Source organism: Rattus norvegicus, chromosome X (assembly GCF_021556685.1).
Source record: "Rattus norvegicus strain SHRSP/BbbUtx chromosome X, alternate assembly SHRSP_T2T, whole genome shotgun sequence".
Taxonomy (NCBI): domain Eukaryota; kingdom Metazoa; phylum Chordata; class Mammalia; order Rodentia; family Muridae; genus Rattus; species Rattus norvegicus.
The window spans coordinates 140677257-140699085 of record NC_141554.1 but is presented as its reverse complement, the minus strand read 5'-3'; the positions used below and the strand labels follow the sequence as shown (position 1 = coordinate 140699085).

General features: G+C 40.6%; 1 protein-coding gene across 2 annotated transcripts in view; it reads left to right on the top strand.

Moving 5' to 3' along the window:
* Positions 1–21829, top strand: part of Gpc3 (glypican 3) — a 369321-nt gene that overhangs the window by 316395 nt on the left and 31097 nt on the right. For both annotated transcript variants that reach the window (XM_087599167.1, NM_012774.2), the window contains 1 exon segment: positions 4282–4441. In XM_087599167.1, the coding sequence (XP_087455293.1) occupies positions 4282–4441 (160 nt within the window).

The following is a 21829-nucleotide window of genomic DNA, read 5'->3' as shown; positions in this document are numbered from 1 at the left end:
CTTGTTACTCTTTCTTTTTACTTCTCCATTTATATGTTGTATTAACCAGCTTTCTGTTGCTATGACAAAAATTCCTGAGCTAGTTAACTAGTAAGGATGAAGCGGGTTTTTTCCTCTCATGGTTTCACAGGTTCCAGTCCATGGTCAATTGCTTTTGGGCTTGTGGAGAAGCAGAATATCGTGGCAATGAGTACATTGTACTGGAGCTGCCTCATCGACTTCACCGAAGCCAGTTAGGAGGTTAGGGACAGGCTGAGAGCCCGATGTCCTCTTCAAAGGCACGAGCCCAGTGATCTAACTTCTTTCCACTTGTCCCCACCCCCTTCCTTAAGGTTCTGTCCTCTCCCAATAAGGCCATTTTTCTGGAGACTAAACCTTTATTATATGAACATGTGGGGGATATTTAAGAATCAAACTCTGTGATACATGGCAGAGTCCTAGACTGAAGCAAGAAGATTATGAGATCAAGGCCAACCTGGACTATGTAGTAAGATTCTGTCTTACAAGGCAAAGGAAAAAAGATAGATGAAAAGCATAACATGGTACTTTACACATTAAAAAAATTGTAAAATAAAATCAAGACTTAGATATGGTGGTGTCTCAGCACTCCAGAGATGGAGGTAGGAGAATCCCAAATTGGAGGCCAAATCTGGGATACATAGCAAGACCTTATGTCAAATCCAACGCATAAGTATATATATTTACAATATGCTTAGCCAACGGTAACAGTAGCTCAAACAGCTCAACAAAGGGTAGCAGCTATAGAAAATGCTGGGCTGTGAATGGTCTTTTCCATTCTGCATATGTGAATCCATGTGTAGCAGATGCTTCAGGTTTAGAGCTTGGCTGTGTGGACAGTGGATGAAACAGTCAGATTTGTGTTTTACTAATATTTGACATTGCTAATCACGATTCTGAGCCAAGGGCTTATTTTTAAAAGCTGACAGGATACTATCTTGTGCAAATGACAAACAGTTCATCAACAACACTAAGCTCGTTGTGTTACCTGTGCTTATGTACTGGTCTCTCCCAATCTTCTTTTTATAGAGTAAATGTTAAATCTGAAAGACATTATAAGTAGTGAGAGAACAAAAGGGCCATATTGTGAAATAGAATTATCTGATTGGATTTCTGAGCTAAAATCAAAGCTGCACTAAATCCACATCCATTTATTGGCAATTCTTTCCCAGACCCATTGTCTTTCTTTCAACACTCTTCTTCATTCTCTTTCAAAACAATAGTTCTCCTGGTTTGAATTTGTTTTGTTAGTGTGTGAGGACTGGACTCCGTGGTGGCTGTCCATGTGAAATTACTAGGAAACCTGTCATAATCTCCTTTGCATGCTGGATTTCCCTCCAAAATGAACATAATTTAAGACCTACAGTGCTACCTCCTTGGGAAAATTTTAAGGCCTTGTTTTCAAGTCTCACCTTACTTTAACAGAGCTATCCAATAATACTGGAAACATTTATGAAGGGTCAGAAATGGCCTCTTAAATAAGCTACTGGTCTTAGCCAGGGTCAGCCAAAACAGTTTCAGCTGGGCTGAAGAAATGGCTCATTTGGTAAGAGCAATCGCTACTCTTTCAGAGGACCCAAATCTAGTTCTCAACACCAACACAATGACCCACAATCACTATAACTCCAATTCTAGGATTTTAGAAACCATCTATTGGCATCTGCAGGCACCAAGCATACACATGACACACATACACACTCGTGCGTATACATAAAATAAAAATCGTTTTTTAAAGGGGGTTTTTTGCTACCCATTTCTAAGTTCTTCTACAATTAATCCTGGCTTTGAGGCTTTTTCCTTTTCTATCTGGTTATAGAAGTGGCTTTAAAGGTCTACCATGCCACTTCATTTTGCTTCCATTCAGTAGCACATTTATTGAGTGTCTACTGTATGCCAGATAGTTCCTTAATATACATATTATATTTCTTATATTACATATAGAAAGTGACATTTAAGGGGGTAGAGATAAAAGAAACACTCACAGGAGATGGAGGTGGAGAATTATAATGATCATCTGCCAAGAAACCTTTATTAAGGGCACTTGAACTTGGATTGAAGCTCTGGAAGCCTTTCCATAGACAGAAATGAACAACAGTTCATACTGTGTTCAGTTAATGTTTACTGAAGGTATTAATAAAAAGCTCAAATGTCAGATGTGCTTAAAAATAGCAAGTTCACAAATATATACTTAAACACAAAATCTGGGGGCTGGGGATTTAGCTCAGTGGTAGAGCGCTTACCTAGGAAGCGCAAGGCCCTGGGTTCGGTCCCCAGCTCAAAAAAAAAAAAAAAAAAACACAAAATCTCCTCATGTAAAAAAATTCTAATCTAAACAGTCCGTGTTATACACAAAGGATGCATTCTTGAAAATTAACACAAAAGGCTTATGTCAAAGCAATGTTCCCATATGAAATAATGGTTAAGGATAGATTTGAAGTTTTAGTTAAACCATAGTGATGTTTGTTCTAGCATGGACTCACCATTCTCAAGGAATGATCTATGGACTCTAAAAGTCCCTGAACTCCAGAGGGCCACAAGATTAAAACTACTTTCACAACAATACTAAAACTTTATTTGTTGTTTTTACTGTGTTGCTATTTGCCAAAGCACTGACTAGGGAAACTGTTGGTACCACTGTATAAATAAAAGTATTGACACTAAAATTCAGTTGTCACCATAGTCATCATTACATATGTTTTCAGGAAAAGAAGTGGCAGTCACCTAAGAATACTGTTGCTGAAGCTGTGGAAATTACTGAATTTATGAAACCTCAACCCTTAAGTGCAATTTCTTATTAGTTTGGGCTAAGAACTGACAGTGCACAAAGTTGTTATGGCTCAGCTATACGTCAGTGTGCATCCCAAGGAAACTCTTGGGAGATTAGTGATGTGAACTAAAGTTAGCCCCCTTTCATCATTTGTGATTTTGGATTCCATAATAGTTTGGGTTATGAAATGGGAAGTACACAAAGTCTGCTTCAACTCTACACCAATGCGCGTGTCAAGGAACTCTGTTTGTACATCATTCTCTTGAAAAAGAGCAAAGAGAGGCTATCAGCATGAGGAAAATAACTACTCATATTTATTGCTAACAATAAAACTCTAGCTTTCAGGAGAAGACTAAGAGTTGGCAAGAGCATGAGGCAGCTGGCCACACTTTATCCACAGTCCCAAAGCACAAATGGGACTTCTTTTTATTCAGTCTGAGACTCCAACCTTGGGAGGGTAGCATTCACAGGTAGGGTAGATCTTTCCACCTCTACTAACCTAATCTAGAACATCCTTCACAGGCATGTCCAGAGACTTTCCTCCATGTTTATTCTAAGTCTTGCCTAATTGCCAATCAAGAAAAAATCATCAGTAGCTCTCACTGAAGAACAAGGAGGGGTGGGACCTAGAGGACCAAAAATGGCTGATGAGACAGCAATTGGAGCAGGAATTGAGGATAATGGCACAAAGCCCTGGAGACAGAGATAACGAGGAAAATAAAACGGACCCTCATTCACTGCCAGTATGGGTCTGTCAGCGGAGAGACATTAGGATGAAAGGAATTCCATAAAACTAAGCCACATGACTAAAACACTATGCCCCAAAGATCAAAAGAAGCATGTCCCTTAATAAGTATATCAGCTATGATAAAGCAGAATGATTTAAAAGCACCTTACTTACTGAAACTGCAGAAGGGAGAACTGTTTACAGTTTTTTTCAACTGGTCAAAATATGGGATGTGACAATTGTAAGTCTGTGTTTATTCCATTAGAAAAAGGTGTTGTTTGCCCATAATGAAGGTAAATGCCATTCTAGTACACTTTCATAGGAAACGTTTTCCTGATCTTGGTGTCCAAATAGACTATACATATGCTTAGCCTGTCAAGGAACTTAGATACAGTGTTATCGAAATGTAAACTGTGATATATACTCGGACTTCGGTGCGGTTTACAGCAGTATAGGGAATCATGACAAATGCTGTGAAATTGTCCAGAAGTATGAAGCTCTAAAATATATAAGCAATTTGCACATAGTTAAATCTGAAGATGGTTTTTAATGGAGTCTTGCTAGGTTACCCAAACTCGTGTTGAACTCTGAACCCAAGCCATTTTCTTGCTTTAACCTCCCTCATAGCTAGAGCTACTCGTGCATGCTCCTATGTACTAGCCACGGAACACAGTTGTTAGAAGATGTATACTTCATGGTGACACATTCTTCTCACCCTACCAGAAAAACAATTATGGAGACTTTCTATAGACCTGTTATTCTCTTTCAGCTCCTGAGAACCATGTCTGTGCCCAAGGGTAAAGTTGTGGATAAAAGCCTGGATGAGGAAGGACTTGAGAGTGGAGACTGTGGTGATGATGAGGATGAGTGCATCGGGAGCTCTGGTGACGGCATGATGAAAGTGAAGAACCAACTGCGCTTCCTTGCAGGTAACTGACTGAAAAGCTGGCGCTCTCAGAGCCTAAAAGCTCAACTGCTGTCTAGACCACTGCTAAAAATCACTGCAGCACACAAGGCCCTGAACTCTTCTAGGACAGTTGATACTCTTAAAAGGTGAAGCTTTCAGGTAGATTTCCCACACCAACCCCCCCCCCATCTGTGACTGATGCTGGGGAGACCAGAAAGGCATTGTCCTGTTTTTCATTGTCCAAAAGTCAATTGAGATGATTGCTAGGTTCTGTTTTCCCATTGGAGCCGTCCTTAAGCCTTCTCGGTTATGCAAAGAAATTGCTGTCTTGGGGATCTTGTGCAAACCTACAATGAATCTTAGGGTTGTAGTGGGGTACAGTGCTTGCATCTCCTGTGTGAGGTACTAGGCTTAATCCCCAACACCACACAAAAGGAAGCAGACCAACAATTAAATAACTGTAAAGGAAGATCTTTCCTTCTTCAAACAATATGTCCATTTCCTTTTCTCAAAGCAGTCTGATACAGCAGCGACATACACTCTATGACATATTGCTGTGCTGCTCCGTACAGACACTAGCAATAGAAAGGAGAAGTACCAGAGAAGCCGGAGTCAATAAGGAAATGCAAAAGCAGCAGCAGCAATAGCAGCGACAAATCTCCTCATATTTGTTGTCTCAGAGATTCTAAGTCCCTTCATACTGACATTCATTCTTGCATTATAAATCCTTCCTAATAAAGCTAGGCTCAGAGAAGGATTGAGATTTCTCTACATGGGATAGAGTTTCACTGCCAAGCCTTTTCCTCCTCAGCACATTGCTTCTGTTTGAAAGCTATTGTCCCCGGCCTCCTGTTTCTCTGATAGCCTCATTCCCTTGACTGACTGCTATCTCTCCTGATCTGGACCTGAAAGCTGGTTGCCAGCCAGAGGTCTCACTTTAAGCCTCTTCTTCCATTTTCTCTAGAGAGAACACACACATTGTATCCACTCTCCCTCTTTAAATGTTTTCTTGGAATCAGTTCTTTTTCATTAAAATCTTCCCTCTTAACAAAATTTTATGTGCACTGTAAGCATTATTAATTAGGTTCAATTTGGTCAAGAGCAGATGTCCAGCATTTTCCAGCTTGCATGCCGAAAGCACTCTGCCCATTCAACAGCGCCGCTTCATTTTCCCAGACACTCCCCAGCGCTGGATAATGGTATTTTCCTTTGAGGCCTCTGAGTTTTGCTGCTTCATAACTCGTATAAAGCAGAATTGTACACTGAATGCTCTTCTCTCATTCTCTTAATATAATGTCCTCAAGCTCCTTTCATGGGTAGGGCATGGTGACATGGCTCCTCCATTTCTTGGATTGTATTTTGCTTTTTGAGTCAATATCGGATAACTGCATATTTAATATGTACCGGAGAATGACCTTGAACTGCTGATTCTCCTGCCTGCAACACCCTTAATGCAGGCATGCTCCACCACACACACACACACACACACACACACACACACACACACACACTTGTATTTTTTATCCAACTTCCTTTTGTAGATATTTAGGTTGTTTCGTCTTCTTTTGTTTGTTTTGCTACTGTAGAGATGACATAAAATCACTACAATCAGCATCAATTTTTCTTCTAAGTTACCAGGCCACACCTCCATTCAGTCACTAATGTTTTATATCTGATTTTCTCACCATTTTCCCTGATTTGAAGTGTCAGAAATCAAATGTCTGAAATGACTATCTCTAACTGGTTCTCCTTTGATAAGTTCTCTTTTCCTAATGCTGCCACTCTTTTCTTGGTCACTGGGACTTAAAGTAAAGTCGTCTTTGGTTCTTTTTTCTTCCTTGTTTCTTATATGCAGTTGCTCACCAAATCCATGCTAATTGTTTGTCTTTTTTTTCTGTTTCTGTCACTGCTTTCTCTCATTCCTTCCTCCCATCCTCCTGCATAGGATACTGCAGTCAAATCCTAAGTAGTGTCCAGGATTCCAGGCTAAGGCAGAAGTATTTTTATTGTGAGCCTTAGGTGTACAAATTAGCAAACACAGAATTACAGACCCAGACAGCGGCTTCCAACAATTCATCATGCACAGATGACATGTTAATCTTTCTGAAGCATCTTATATACTCTCCCTGCTCAGGTGCCTTCGTCCTGTCCCCATTGCTTTGAAGATAATGCTCTGATCTTCCACAGAATTCGGAGAGACTTGTAGTCTAGCCCTAACTAACCTTCTGGCCATATTTCCTACCATTAGCCACATATACACCTTTTACTTCGGCTTTAAAAGCTGTATTTATGCCCCATGAACCCCATAAACATGCTATACTGGTTTCTATCTTCATACCAGTGTCCATGTTTATGTCTATAAAGATAAGCCTCTTTTCTTCCTTCTTAAATCATACCTGACCCCCACAGTACATTTCACATAAGATTCAGGGACAAGAAAGTTAGGTTTTGCTACAGAGTGAGCATATATTTGACTTCTTCCTACATGTTAGTACGACTTAGAAAAGATTTCCTTAAGTCTTATCACTTCCTTTCTAATACTCCACTCATTAAATGAGGATCATACCCTAAGATCATGGGTCTATTGCAGGAACATATCGAGGGAACAGTTGACAATACCGACTACAAGGTGCTCCATAATAGTTAGCTTCCCTCTTAAAGTTTAAAAAAAAAAACAATGGTTATATGGAATGTAATTATTCGAATTATTGAAAGAAACTCTGCTTTCAAGATACACTCTAGAGTGATTTCCTAGTTCCATGGCGGCAGATTCAGGATCGACATCTAGGCAGTCTGGTTTCAGAGGCTAGTACTCTCAAACAAGTCTACTCGACTGTTTTCTTTGCTCCTCAGTACAACCATGAAAATATTAAAAAGGAGTTTTGTATTATGCTATAAATTAAACATACTTGTCTGAAAGCCCCAAATCCAAAATACTGTAAAATTCAAACCACCTGAGAGCCAACAGGATGCTCAAATTGTGTCAAATGTTTAGAGTTGTTCAATTAGTATATGCCACATAAATATACAATAATCTGGAAAAAAAAGTCAAAACCTGAAGCACTTTGGGTCTTAACCTACCAACCTGTATTTAGCAACTCTTGTGACCATATAAATTATAAAGATTTTCCAGACGACTCACCGAAATGTTAACTAGTGGCAGCGTTGGTCCTCAGCTCAGAGCAGGATTTCCTACCTGAAAGCCTTGTCCCTGTCCATTTTAAAAAATGTTCTATAGTGACCTAATTTTCGTAGGCAGTGCTTGGTAGGGATCCTTGTCAAGGACGTTGTCAAATGTACTTAGATGGCATCCTTGGCTTTCCCATTGTTTACATGCACATTGATCCTCTCAAAGAACTCTAGTCAGTTGGTAGGGTATGGTTAACCTTAAGGGCTTTGCAAACTGGAAAACACTATGCAGAAGGTAGTTAATTTAATTTACAGGGAAAATGGTGCCCTGCCTCTAAAGTAGTACATGTGCCTACCCTGATCAGTGATTCTACCAGCCTGTGGTTCCTTGGGTCTCCTTTAAAACACTTCTTGTGGAGAAGAACTCATTGCCAATCTGTCACGCTCATGGCACAATAGCTATTTGGAACAACAGGCTATACACATTGGTTAGCTGTTATATAATTTCACCCAAAGTCTGGGTGGATGCCATGTGGTCCTGGTGATTCATCTTCATCCATTTACTTAGTCAACTTGACTTGGAACATGATGTGCATTTACCATTTCATTTAGTACTGCAAATTGCCTCCTCCAGAAGGCAACTTGGGAATAAAGAGCATGGCTTAGAGTCTGTTCAGTTCTCCTGTGTCTTCCTTTTGTCCCTGAACAGATCTTTTACATCATAACCAGTGAGGGATCCTATTGGCTGGATTTCCTGGCTTGCTTCTTCTTTTCTCTTGATATACTGCATGGAATACAGTTCTATTCTTGGGCTTTGTTCCTAACTCTCATGTGTCCTAATGAAAGTCCCTTTCAGTGTTTAGGAGTCAATTTCTCCATCTGTAACAGAAAGACAATGCCTAAACAATTCTTACAGACGTATCTACTGCCAACAATCTGTGATCATTTCTTTGGCTGTGGTTCCTGCCAAGACTCTTACAAGAGTCTTTGGGGGATACCTTTTTATGTATTTCCACCTAACTAGCAGGTTCTCTGTTCTCTTCTGTGATATATTTCCCCTATTTTAAGCACTCTGACATTTCCAATCAGGAAACTCAGCCTTCTTACAAAGAATTGCCTACACCTAGCCATCAGCACACTCATACACCAAGAACTTTTTATGTGTGTTCAAGCTTTCTGGCATACATTCACTTTTTTTTTTTTTTCGGAGCTGGGGTCTGAACCCAGGGCCTTGCGCTTGCTAGGCAAGCGCTCTACCACTGAGCTAAATCCCCAACCCCATATATTCACTTTTAAAACTCATCCTAAATTTTGTTAAATGCTCCTCATTTTAATGTTCCTGCCTCCATCCTTTCCTTTTTTTATTCCATCTTTTTGCCTTTGTGTTTTGCAGATTTTATTTTGTTCAGGAATGGGCTTGTTAGTGATGATTTGATGGTTTATTTGGTTTCTGGGGTTGAGACAAAGTTTTACAGCATACCCCAGGGTAGCCTTGAATTGCTCCAAATTCTCCTACTTCAGCGGCCATTGTAGATATGGGCCACCAAGCCCAATCAGCCGCAATTCTTATTTCTAAATTAAATTAGCAATTTTCAGGGTTTCTACTCTTCTGATTGTTGCCTTAATTTTTCGGGTGAGATGGCTGTAAAGCAATACGTCGACCACAGTTACATCTTTCCCCATGGCTTTCCCCATGGCTTGCCAAGAGTAGTATGTATTCCTCTCGATGAGTATCTTAGCCCATTTATGCTGCTGTTAACAAATACTTTAGCCTGGATGATTTATAAAGAACAGCAATTAATTTCTCACAGTTCTGGCAGCTAGGAAGTATAACATCAAAGTGTCAGCATCTGCCATCTGCCAGAGGCCTTCTCGATGCTTTCCTAGATGGTGGAAGGTGCAAATGCTGATCCGTCACCTGGTAGAAGAGATGGAAGGGGAAAATGAGCAAGTTTACTATTCTCCCTCCAGTCCTGTTGTAAGGGACTAATCTGCAGCATGGGAGCAGAGCTCACACATCCCTATCAGCTGCCCACTCCCACGACCACAGTACAGTTGTATGGGGAATTGAGTTTCAGGGTGAATTTTGGGGGGCATGTGAACTTTCAAATCACACCACTCATGTACTTCCTCTTTCCTCTCCTGATTCCACATCTGAGAATGGGGGTAACATTAGGTCTTATTATAGAGCATTGTGGACATTTAAAACAAACAATACATGTAAAACATAGAGCTCAGTGTCCAGTACTCCAACTCTCAAAACCAGATGCCTGCTTGGGTGCTGTTCTTTTGTTTCTGTGGATGCTGATAGGAACTCAAAGAGCCTATGGATGTAAATCAGCACTGTCTTAGTAATAAATACTGTAGTAATCAATACATAGCATCCTATCATTTGGGAGGCGGAGACACGATCAGAAATTCAAGGTTATTTTCTACTATACAGGCTACACAGCAAGTTGGAGACGAGCCTGGGCCATATGAGAACTTGTCTCGAAATTCAGAACTGGCTTCTTGTTTGTCTATTTATTCAAAACACATGACAGACCACTTAAATCAAGCAACTAGCCTGTAGCTATATACACTGACTTCTTCCTAGTCAACTTGATTTCAAAGCTTTAACCAGTATTAATACCAATTCAGTATTTTGTCTTCACAGATATTTCTTCTAAAAATGCTTGCTCTAAAGAACTTCCAGTCTCTTGGCTATACAAGCAGGGACTGCAAATGAAACCTGTTCTTTGCTCATTAGCTACACGAGTCTCAAGATGAAACCTAGGCCTATGCAGGTTCCTTTTACCATTCTTCTCTCTGGGGTTAGGTAGTGACTGATCTTGTTAGCCTACCTCCTCCTAGAAGTCTTGTAGAAGTGGCTACAGGATTTCTCAACAGTAGAACCAATAGTTCTGTGTCAGATATTCTTTCTCTGCAGTTAGTTTATATTTGAAAGGTAAAATGACAACTTTAAATAAATATTGATTAGGAACTATTTTAAAGCCACTTACTTTTATTTTTACTTCTATTTTTTCTTAAGATAAGGACTCATGTACCTCTGGTTGGTCTTCAACTTACTAGGCAACCTAGAATTGCACTGAATTTCTGATTTTTCTATACCTACTTCCCAAATCATAAGATCACAGGCATGTGCCACCACACTCGGTCTCTTTTCCATGCATTTTGTTTAATGGTCAAGTACAACCAACAAGCTTGTGGCATAATAAAGGGATGGGCATTTCAATTATGTATTCTTCTAAACTGTCAAGTCAAATCCTCACAAATCGGAGCTGCTAAGCACTGTGTATTAAGAAATTCATTGATGGGTTGGACTTGTGAAAGGAATAAAACCAGCGAAGGAAATTTATGATAGGCCTTTTATCCCAGGTGACATCTGCAGACAGAGAGCTTTTGGAGGACCGAATGGCGGGGGCTGTTGTTGTAATGGGTGACGTGTTGAGTCCAGTGCTGTGCTCAAAATACATTAGAAGCACTAATATAATCTATCTACATTTGCCAGTTGGCAACAAATTCAGTCAAACACTACAGTAGTTTCCCAAAATGAATTCCAAAGTGTGAGCAACCTTTGACACTTAAGTTACATGTTGCTTCTAGCTAAGTAATCCATGTTTGGAACTCTTAGGCAAGATCTTGTATTTAAGAGGATTTGAATACATGGTTTCAATGCAAAAGGAGTCAATCTTTCTACTAGGAAGTGGGTCTTATCTAATGAGAATGGGGACATTCTCAATACATAGGGCATTGAAGCTTCAAACATTAAAAACGTCATGTAGTCCAGAGTCAAGGAAAATGGACCTGCTATTTCCCAATGTGGTAACTTTTAGACAGCATCCCTTAGCTCCACAAAACTTCAGTTTCTGCCTTTGTGAGAGTGCTGATCACATGCCTGCCCAGCATGTGATGGTGGATAGAAACTTTTATAAAATGATAAAGCAGAGTGTCCATTTTAACTAATCTATCATTTAGTATACTATTGGGTTCTAAATAACTTTTATTTCCAAAAGCCTCCAACTAAAATGAAAAAGGTCCAAATGTTCTGTCCAATAATGTCCATCATACATGTATCCTCTCCTCCATTCCTAAAAAGGGGGCATTCAGTTACTCTTTAACTTGTTTTGAACCCAGGGTGGTCTAACATAAGAAAGTATTTGAACAATGACAGCTATGTCTGCTGAGTTGTGCAAATACCCACAGAGTGGAAACAGTAGTAAGTGCCTACATCTTGAAGAAATCACAGCTAATTCTAGTTTGTTTTCTTTGGTGGGAGTAGGGCAGTAAGGGCAGGGGTGGACAGCTTGTTGGGGAGGGTCAAGAAAGGGCCCTTGATGCTTTCTATTATACCTCGTTCTTAGCTATAAGCAGCCTGCTTTCATGTCTAGGTCTTTGCTTTTAGGGAGTTAATACCTTGGGGAAGCTGAAGGGAGCAAAGCTCACTGTAATAACACTCTTCCCACACACAGACCAGGTGCTTCTTGCTAATAGATTGACAAGACAGCCAATCTCAACTCTCCCTAAGAGCTTTGTACAGCTTCTCCGGCTTACAACGAAGGACTTAGATGTGAGCTTTAGCAGTGATATTACCTGACAATTGAGACATATACCAAGAAAGGAGCCTTTCAAATGTCTTAGTATTGACTAGGGAGTTACCAAAGCTAAGCTGATGATAGATGGGAAGAAGAAAAGTCGAAATCTTTTTATAAAGTCACCAGAGTTTGTCGTATTTTCAGGAGCTTGTTATTTGGGATGAGATTATTCTGACATTTGATTTTCCAGGTCTCTATTGTGATATTGTGCCATAGGACCCTTGGGTTATGATGCCTTTATATCCAGGGAAATTGTGGGTGCTTGCTTGGTTGTTTTTTGTGGTTTTGTTTTCTTTTAGTTGGTTGGTTCATTGGTTTCTTGTTTGCTTTGTTTTTTTAAGACAGTCTTTCTCTGTGTATCAGCCCTGGCTGTCCTTGGAACTCTGTAGACAAGGCTGGTCTTGAACTCAGAGATCTGCCTGCCTCTGCCTCTTGAATGCTAAAATTAAAGATGTGGGCCACCATAGACCAACATCAAGGATATTTATTTATTTATTTTTACATTTTTTATTGGATATTTTCTTTATCTACATTTCAAATATTATCCTCCTTCCTGGTTTCCCCTCCAAAACCCCCATCCCATATTCCCACCCCCTGCCTCCATGATGGTGTTCCCCCTGTGAACAACTTAAAATTATTACATTTTGTAATCATATTTCAACTAAAAATGTTAATTATAAATTTGGCTACCTGGGTTGTAATTGTTTTCCTCTGGAGGTGGGAAACAATGCTGACCAACTCAGTGACAGCCTCAACTAAACTTTGTAAGTTTAGATAGAAAGGAAGGGGACAGCCAGCGACAGTCCTCAGCTTATAGATAAATACAGGAAGAACCAGGTAGAAAGTGACAATGTCGAAGCTTCTATCTGTGCTGGCAAGCAGAAGGAAAGAGATTCCTGTGGGCTAATATCCTTGAGGGATCTGGGACAATGAATTGGAGTGCATCAATTGTAATGCTCCCACATTCTGGAAAAGATAGCAGAAAGAAAGATGTGCATTTCTACTTAAATCAATGCTAATGTTTAAAAAAAGATGGTGATCTGATAACGTGATCTTTGAGTTTTTCTCAATTTAGATTTTTTCTTATTTTATGGACTTTTTGTTTGGTTTGTTGTGATGGTGGTGGTCATTTTTGTCTTGTTTTGTTTTGTTTGTTTTGAGACACAGTTATATACTGTAGCCTAGACTCACCTCAAACCCATGACGATCCTCTGTGCCTCAGCCTTTCAAGGGCTGTGCTGACAAACGTGAACCACCATGTCAGCTTTTCTTAAATTCATAGTTCTGATAATTTCCAAATATACTGATTTTTATCTTTTTTTTAAAGAAATCCTAATGTACATGGCTGATTTTAAGCCTGTAAGGTAAGAACGGGAGTGTTAGCATAGACTCTCTTCATTTGTAACTTGTGGGTGGACTTAAGCAGTGATATAATTACCAAGTACATGAAAACAGAGTGGAGGTTGCCCTACAAATGCGTGTATCTGCAGGCAGCCTGTGTGTGAGAGCAGGGGGAAATCTCATTAGCACCTTCAGGATGGCTTTCCGAGTAAAGTGATTTGCTCAAGTACCCATGAGCTCCTGGGAGAGTTTCAAGCATGTCTTTTTCATCCTATATCTACACTTTTTATCCTGAAGGTGCTAATGAGATTTCCTCCTGCTCACAGACTATCCCAGACACCAGAATTTGGAGGAAAGCCTCTACTCGACTTTTATTTACTTGGTAATTATATTGCTGATCAAGTCCATCAATGAGCTACAAATTAGGAAAGTCTGTTTATGCTCAGTCCTCTGCCCCCATTTTTACCTTAAGGACTCAGCTGTTAGTCACGAAGCTTCCCACCCCCAACGCCCACATCTGCTTAGTAGGTTTCATTTAATAAACATTTCAGGCCAGAGGCAGACAGCTCACTGGTAGAATGCTTACCTACCATGTGGGAAGTCCTGGGTTTTATCCCCAGTATCACAAAGTGACTGGTTATTTTAATTATCCATGTGCAGCGCTGCGCTGGTATGATTTTTTTTACAGGACTGGGGAATTCACGCTTGATAAGTAAGCACCTTGCCACTGAGCCACATCCCAAACCCCACATGCAATATTTTGTTTTCACATTTCCTTGCTTTCACCCCATATTTGTCAGGGTAGCAAAGTGTTCCCACTCTCACTGTCTTATGAACTGACTCCTCCTTCCAAGACTGCTCTAGCTTCCTAGAACTGGACCTGTAAGGCCTGGGAGAAGAGATCACTGTACTCCACATAGGTGTAGGGGACTCGGTCAAGTAGGCAAGTCAGGACAGGCACTAAGTGAGCAACTATGAGGAAAGAGCATCAAGAGAAGGGTGTGAAGTACAAGGAAGAATTTGAGCAGTGACAACGGGAAGACAGTGGAATTAAGTATCAGTGTTCAGTCTACACAAGATGAGGACTGGGGACATGTGGACGTCATCCACGGTTTAGCAGTCAGACACGTGGAAGATGATGAGTGTAGAACCAGAGGCGACGCATGGAATTTATAAGGAGTAATACTTTGACTGATGAACTCTCCTACCCTCTCAGCAATTCCTCGGTGGAAGGAATGACTTGCAGTAGGAAACAATCAGCTCTTGACTATAGGGGAGTGTGTGTAGTATTCATTAAACAAAATGTATTTGGAAGATTAGTCTAATGGGTATAAAGTGAGTGTGGATTAATACCTCTGTCAAATCTCCATTTCCAAGACATTGAAAAGCTCTGAGGTGGCATGGCTATATGTAAGTAGAGGAAAAGCAAATGATGGTAGAACAAAATGGCTTTTCAACCTAGAGGGAGGAAAGAATAGAGAACAGAATCCCTGCTTATTTGTATTTGAGCACGTGTCACCAATTACAATTTTCTGTAACTATTTTTCTAAGCAAATGGCTCCTTAAGAACAGCACAGATTTTACCAGAAAATCATGTCGGCATCTTCTGTCACTCGCAGCCTGTGGAATTGCTTTCTTCTATGAGATCTTACAGATCTTACTTCTTCCTCATTATCTACACTCTTGTGGCCTTCTTGCCCTTGTGTTAGAAGACAGACTTGGAATAGAGCCCCTCCACCCCAGCCTCAGGCAATTAGCCTAAATGGCTGAACTATCAAGATCTAGATTATCTGGTTCACGCTCATTTCCTACACTGCCCGCTCCAATCTGCTTTCGGTCCCAGAGAATAAAGTAGTGTATCTCAAGCAATCTATGATCCAGAACTCCCTCTACCAAAGCAATCATGGACCAATACTTTTGTAGAATATAATAAAGATACATTACTAGAAAAAGGAAATAACAAAGAGGTCCGCCAAAGATAAACCACAATTTTTAATTAAGAGATTCAACAGACCAAAGTATCTGTCGAGATGCTATAAAAGTTTAAGTGCTGACTTTCAGTTTCTGTTATCTTCTTACAGATCAGCAATAAAGAGCAGAGTAGCGGGGTGCATTTTGAGCAGGGAAAAGAAGCTTGTCCATGTGTATGTCTGCTTGCCATCCCTCCTTACCTTGGTGGGATCTACTCAAAAGCAGTCTGAATAGGATGAGACCGTGGTCTGCTTGAATTGTGCGACACGTATCATACAAGCCAATTGTTAGGACTTCAGAATTTCTGTGAGCCGGTTAGATACATCTCTCATCAATAGAGAGTAAATGTTATAAATCTGTAATAAAATAAATTCTAGTCAAAGAAGGATGATTCTCCAAAGTCATCCTATGCTAATTACACTGTCCCATTGTCTAACTATGTCTGTTGTGTGTGTGAGGCAGAAATCCTGTATGCTTTGCCCAAGTGACAGCACATTCGCAGCTTGATGGTGACCGTGACAGCAGTAGTTACTCCTTTAGAAATCAACAAACACAGTAAGGCAGGGCTTGAGTTACTGTTGTGTTGATTGCCTAGAATTTAGCTGTAAGGGAGCGATGGGGGAAATGTGAGTGGTCTAACCTGCACTTCTTTTTTTTTTAATTTATTTAATACTTAATAATAATTCTTTGGTTTCCGGGCAAACATCCCCCTCCCCCCTCCCCTTCCTTATGGGTGTTCCCCTCCCAACCCTCCCCCCATTGCCACCCTCCCCCCAACAGTCTAGTTCACTGGGGGTTCAGTCTTAGCAGGACCCAGGGCTTCCCCTTCCACTGGTGCTCTTACTAGGATATTCATTGCTACCTATGAGGTCAGAGTCCAGGGTCAGTCCATGCATAGTCTTTAGGTAGTGGCTTAGTCCCTGGAAGCTCTGGTTGCTTGGCATGGTTGTACATATGGGGTCTCGAGCCCCTTCAAGCTCTTCCAGTTCTTTCTCTGATTCCTTCAACGGGGGTCCTATTCTCAGTTCAGTCTAACCTGCACTTCTAATTGTGTTTCTAGGGGTAGTTATCACATCATCATGAACAGAACACTTTTTTCCAGAATATTCTCCCCAAATTAGAAACCTATTATCTAATAGTAAATATCTCCCTCTGGTCACAGATGTAATGAAGTCCCACTGATACTTTGTTTCTTCACTTCCGAGAGCTTCCCTAATGTAAACCAGTCTAGCAACTCACATTCCTGTAGAAATGTATTTGATAATCAGTTGCAGTATAATGTAGTCATAGATGCAAACTTCTGGCAAAGGAGAGGTCAATGAAAGCATTCTGTAAAAACCATTCCCTATATGAAACTTATTATAAATAGTATCATATATTCTATCTATAAATCATTTGCTGTCCTTCATTCCAATGAAACTTCAAATAGAGGACATGCATACTTCTTGTTTTGAGAGCCCGTTGTTAAGTATTTACTAGCATACCACTGCACTGAGGAGGTGTGTTGGAAAGATGTATTTTCTCTGCTTCACCCTTCTTTTATCCTTCAGGGTTCTTAGCTTAAAGCAGTAGTTCTTTCCGCCATAGAGAGAAGTTCCTGTCTTTCAAAATTATGCTAACAAATGAAAGAGCTTCTCATTTTTAGTCACTTTGACTCCTAGGAATCCTAGGCTTGGAAACTTACGTAGCTCTGAGACTGCTAACCAGATCCCTAAACTTGTTCTTTCCCAATGCTCTTTGTTCCTTATTGAGTTTGACAGACTCCTTCTGAAGTCTCACTTAACCAATAGAAATCTCATCAGCTCCATCCCCAATCTGGATGAGAGTCTTGATAGGTCAGCTCAGAGGCAGAGAGGCAAGGACCACTTGGAGAGTTTAGCCTCTATCAAAGGGCATTAGGACAAATGTTGATCCTGTGTGCTGCTATTAGCTTTGGTTTCACAGAGACTGGGACTCCTAATATCAAATTACACTTTGTTGGCTTGGTGATCATTTAAAAAAAAAACCATCAACCATATGGGTAGAGGTTGGAAAGAAAGTTAAATTTGGAACACACCCCCACTCTTCTGCTCAACATTTCTTTCTTGTTTGTGCAGGGAGGCAATGCACTGCTCACACTCATGTAAGCCACCAATACTCACACTCACATACCGCACCAACTAAGGAAACTAAGAAATGAGGTTCTCCCCCAGGGTGGTCAAGTAACTGCCCATTTTCCACATACACACGTAGCTGCATGGCCACACTCTGCTCCTGTCGATTTCTGAACTTGTCTGAGACACACAACACTGAAAGACTAAATCTACAATGAAAAGAAGCACAGGGACTTTGTGATTGTTAGTTTACAAGTTCAGGAACATTCTTAGTCTACATCTGAGACGCTACTTTCTGAGTCATAGATTTTTAGATTGTAGAGCCATGAATTTTTCTCTCTATTGTTTTCTTTCTGTTCTGTCTTTACTTCTACCCCACATATCACTTCATCTGGAATGACGTCTGGAGCAAGGAAGATAAACTGTGGGGAAATGGACAGTGATGATGATTTTGGCAGTATCTGTGGAGTCATGCATATTGTATTCTAGCCCTTTCTAAGCTTAAAAACAGAAGCCCTAATTTAGCTTAAAATTGCTAAAAGGGGAACTTGGAAGCAGGTTTAGTTAAGGAGTAAAGTAGGGATGCCTTCTGTCAAGGAGAGGTTAGAATCTTCTCAGTATCCAGCTAAGAGCTGAAAAGCTGTCCTCCATGCTCTCCCTAGATTCCAGGAAGGGATGAGTGACAGTGAGGCCAAATACTGGAACCTATCCTTCCTCATATGGCTCAAACCTTCGGCAGTCCTGACTCCCATTAACCCCTACCCCACCTTGTAGTCCAGCTACTTTACCGTTTTCACAAAATGCCATTTTAGTCTTTGAAGCCTGTCTGGAACTTTGTAAAGTCCTCTGTAACACACATAAAACACTTAGTCGAGTGTCTTTTCTTTGATAGGTTTCAATAAGAAGTGACCATTAATATTCTGTACAGACTGATCTCTTAGCCCATAATTATTTCCCCTTCTGCATCTTTTAAATTCACTTCAGAGGCACCTCTCCCTCCCAAGAAGCTTCACCCTAGGCAGAGTGCTTTGTTAATATTCTTCCTGGCAGCTTGAGGTCAGGTAACTCCCAGGGCCTAGCTCATAATTAGTGCTCAATTAGGGTCCGTTACATGGTCCTGACCATGCAAATGATGAATGGACACAATACCTGCTTGGTCCCAATATCATTTGGTTGGGACTGTGGGAAGAAAAGAGGACAACAGAAAAAGGTATACATACCTAGCCAGAAAATTAGACTACTGCGTGCTGTTCAAGTACTTACTGTAGCATGCACAGGGGGTTATATAAACACAAAGGAAAAGCTGCAAACCCATACTGGAATGGTCAAGCAAGCTGAGTTTGAAACAACATATGGCATTAGGTGAAATGTGGAGAAACCTGGCAGGCAGGTATGAGTAAAGGCATGGAGACAAGCAAGAGTTTGGAGTTTTTCTGTGGTATAGCTGGAACAGAAGGAAGTTAGAAATAAAACGGGAAGATTTGCTAGAGAGTGTAGCATGAGGGCCATCCTGGTCCTGTCAGTGAATTTGGCCTTGATCCTTTGGCAGGTCCTACATATTTGTCTTTTTTTTTTTTTTTTTTTTTTTTTTTTTGGAGCTGGGGACCGAACCCAGGGCCTTGCGCTTCCTAGGCAAGCGCTCTACCACTGAGCTAAATCCCCAACCCCTAGGTCCTACACATTTGAAGTAAGTATGTTATCTACCTATTAGCCCCTTCCTGTCCCTCTCCCCATGGAAGACAGCATTCTTCTGACCATTCCACTGAGGTCAGAGTCTTCAAATCCTTTGCAACATAACACTATATAGGATCAACATAACACTGCAAGGGAACAGAACCACAAGACTGAATGCTACTGTGGTTTGCTGGTGCAAAAGTTTAAGAGTGTGTGTATGTGTGCTCATGCGTGAGTGTGTGGGGGTGCCTGCCTGTGTCTGTGTGTGTGCCTGGATGATGAGAAGGTGGTGAGAGAATACAAGTGATAAGAAAAAAAGCAGTGGCCAGGATTGCACGTTAGAAAGCTCACTCTGGAGAGGAAATGAAGATGTAGAAGTAGGAAGTACAAATAGGGCCTACTTATTCAGATGTGGTAAAATAGCAAAGAAAGAATAAGCAAGAAAAAAGTCAGTGTTCCTACTTTGGAAGATGAGCAGACGTCAAAGTTAGTCAGCAGACAGAACATGAAGGCTGGGTTAACATGCTAGGTTAAGCATAACAATAGATCACAGTTTATTTTTTAGAAGTCTTAATATATTTATTCATTGTGTGTGTGTACGCGTAGGGGAGAGAGAGAGAGAGAGAGAGAGAGAGAGAGAGAGAGAGAGAGAGAGAGAGAGAGAGAGAGAGAGAGAGAGAGAGAGAGAGAGAATAGGAGAATATAGACACATTTGGAGGTCAGAAGACAATTTGCTGAAGTCAGCTCTCTCTCTTTCCTCTATGTAAGTCTAGCTCAGTGGTCTTTACTCTTCCTTATGCTGGGACCCTTTCATACAGTCCCTCATGTTGTGGTGACCCACAACCATAATATTGTTTTGTTGCTACTCTGTAACTGTAATTTTGCTACTGTGTAAGTTGTAATGTAGAAGGGATAGACGTTTACCAAAGGGTAGCAACCCAGAGGTTGAGAACTGCTTTTCTAGGGAATTGAACTCAAGTCATCAGGCTTGGTGGCAAGCACCTTGACACAATGAGCCATCTTGCCAGCCCAGTAGCTCACATCCTGGAATACTTACTGCATGATTTTAAGCACTTTATGTAAATCAGATCTCTCAACAAGGCTGTAGGGTAGATGCTGTCATTATTATTGCTGTCTTACAGCTGATACTATACAAAGAAGTGTAGCATATTGAAAAGCAAACACAATCAAGGACACAAATGAGAACATTTTAGAGATAGAGAAACTAAAATCCATCACTGCATCATTTAAATTAATATGGATGGCGCCACCTAGGTCACCAGGTACCCATGAAAGGGTTTATCAGTTCATCTCTAATGTTTTAGAAATCAGAGGATTTACAGTTCTTGGAAAAGGGCTGTTTCAATGTGCATGAATCCACCCTACCATCCACATCTGTTCTATTTCCAAAGACAAACACCAGTAGGACTCGAATTAAAATAAGCCTATCCAAATGATGACCTAAATGGCTTCCAAATGAATCTTCAGATATAAAATACGTGTCCTATTCTGAAAAGAAAAAGGAATAGAGGTTGAGGTCTGGCTAGTTTCCCAGCAGCCCATGTTACCAAAGTTCTAATGAAAACAAGTCTGCCCCGAGAAACAAATGAAAAGGGCAAGGTTAGGAAGGGTATTGAATTTGAAAAATACATCACATGAAGCTCTGTTGGTTTTTCCAATGATTAATCTTTTCTCATTTCAATAATTGTGCTATGTGCGTCTGTTATATAAATATTTATACTTGTTCCATTTGTAAAACAATTTCATATTTTCCAAAGCACTTTCTCTTGGTCATTTGAATATTACAGGAAACGGATTGCTTTAAGGACCTGGATGTTCCAGTAGCTAGTTGAAGTGCTGTATTTTCATTTTAGCTTCACATCTGGTACTCTTAACTAGCTAGGCTATGTTGGTATTGCAGTGGCATGTACTTGTGAGAGTCAGATGTCACAGTCAGGAGACGGCAAACATTTATGCCCTAGTGCTTGAGCCTGGAGGCTGTGCTAAGGGCTGAGCTCCCTGGGTTTTCCTACCTTTGAGCCAGGTGGAAAATTAATGTATGACTGTGAGATCTTCATAATCAATGTAGTTGACTATAACTCTAAGCCTCCCTCAAAGCACTGCTTTACCTATATCTGGTAAATGTTTCTATGTTGTATTTTCATTTTAATTGCTCTCAGAATCTTTTCCATTGTCCTCTCTCTAGATTGCTCCCTGGATTGTGCTGGGTAATTCTAGATGTTGGTGACTTTGACAAGCAACAATCTCTGTTAGGAATTCCTGGGGTCCTTCTTCCCATGGTGCTTGGCGGAATCCCTTGTGTTTGTTGTTGCTGTTCTTTACTTTTCCGTACTGAGGACTAAACCCAGGGCCTTGAGCATGCCAGGCAAACACACTACCACAGAGCTACATCCCTAACCCTTTCCAAATTTTATTTTGAGATAGAATCTTGCTGTTTTCTAGTCTGGACCCTAACTCAGGATCCATTAGCCTCAACTTCCCAAGTAACTAACATTGAAGCTGTGTGTTGCTACCAAGCTCTGTAGACAATACACTTTATGCTTTACATTTATTGAGGCTGTTTTACACCTAGCCAGTCTGTTCTAG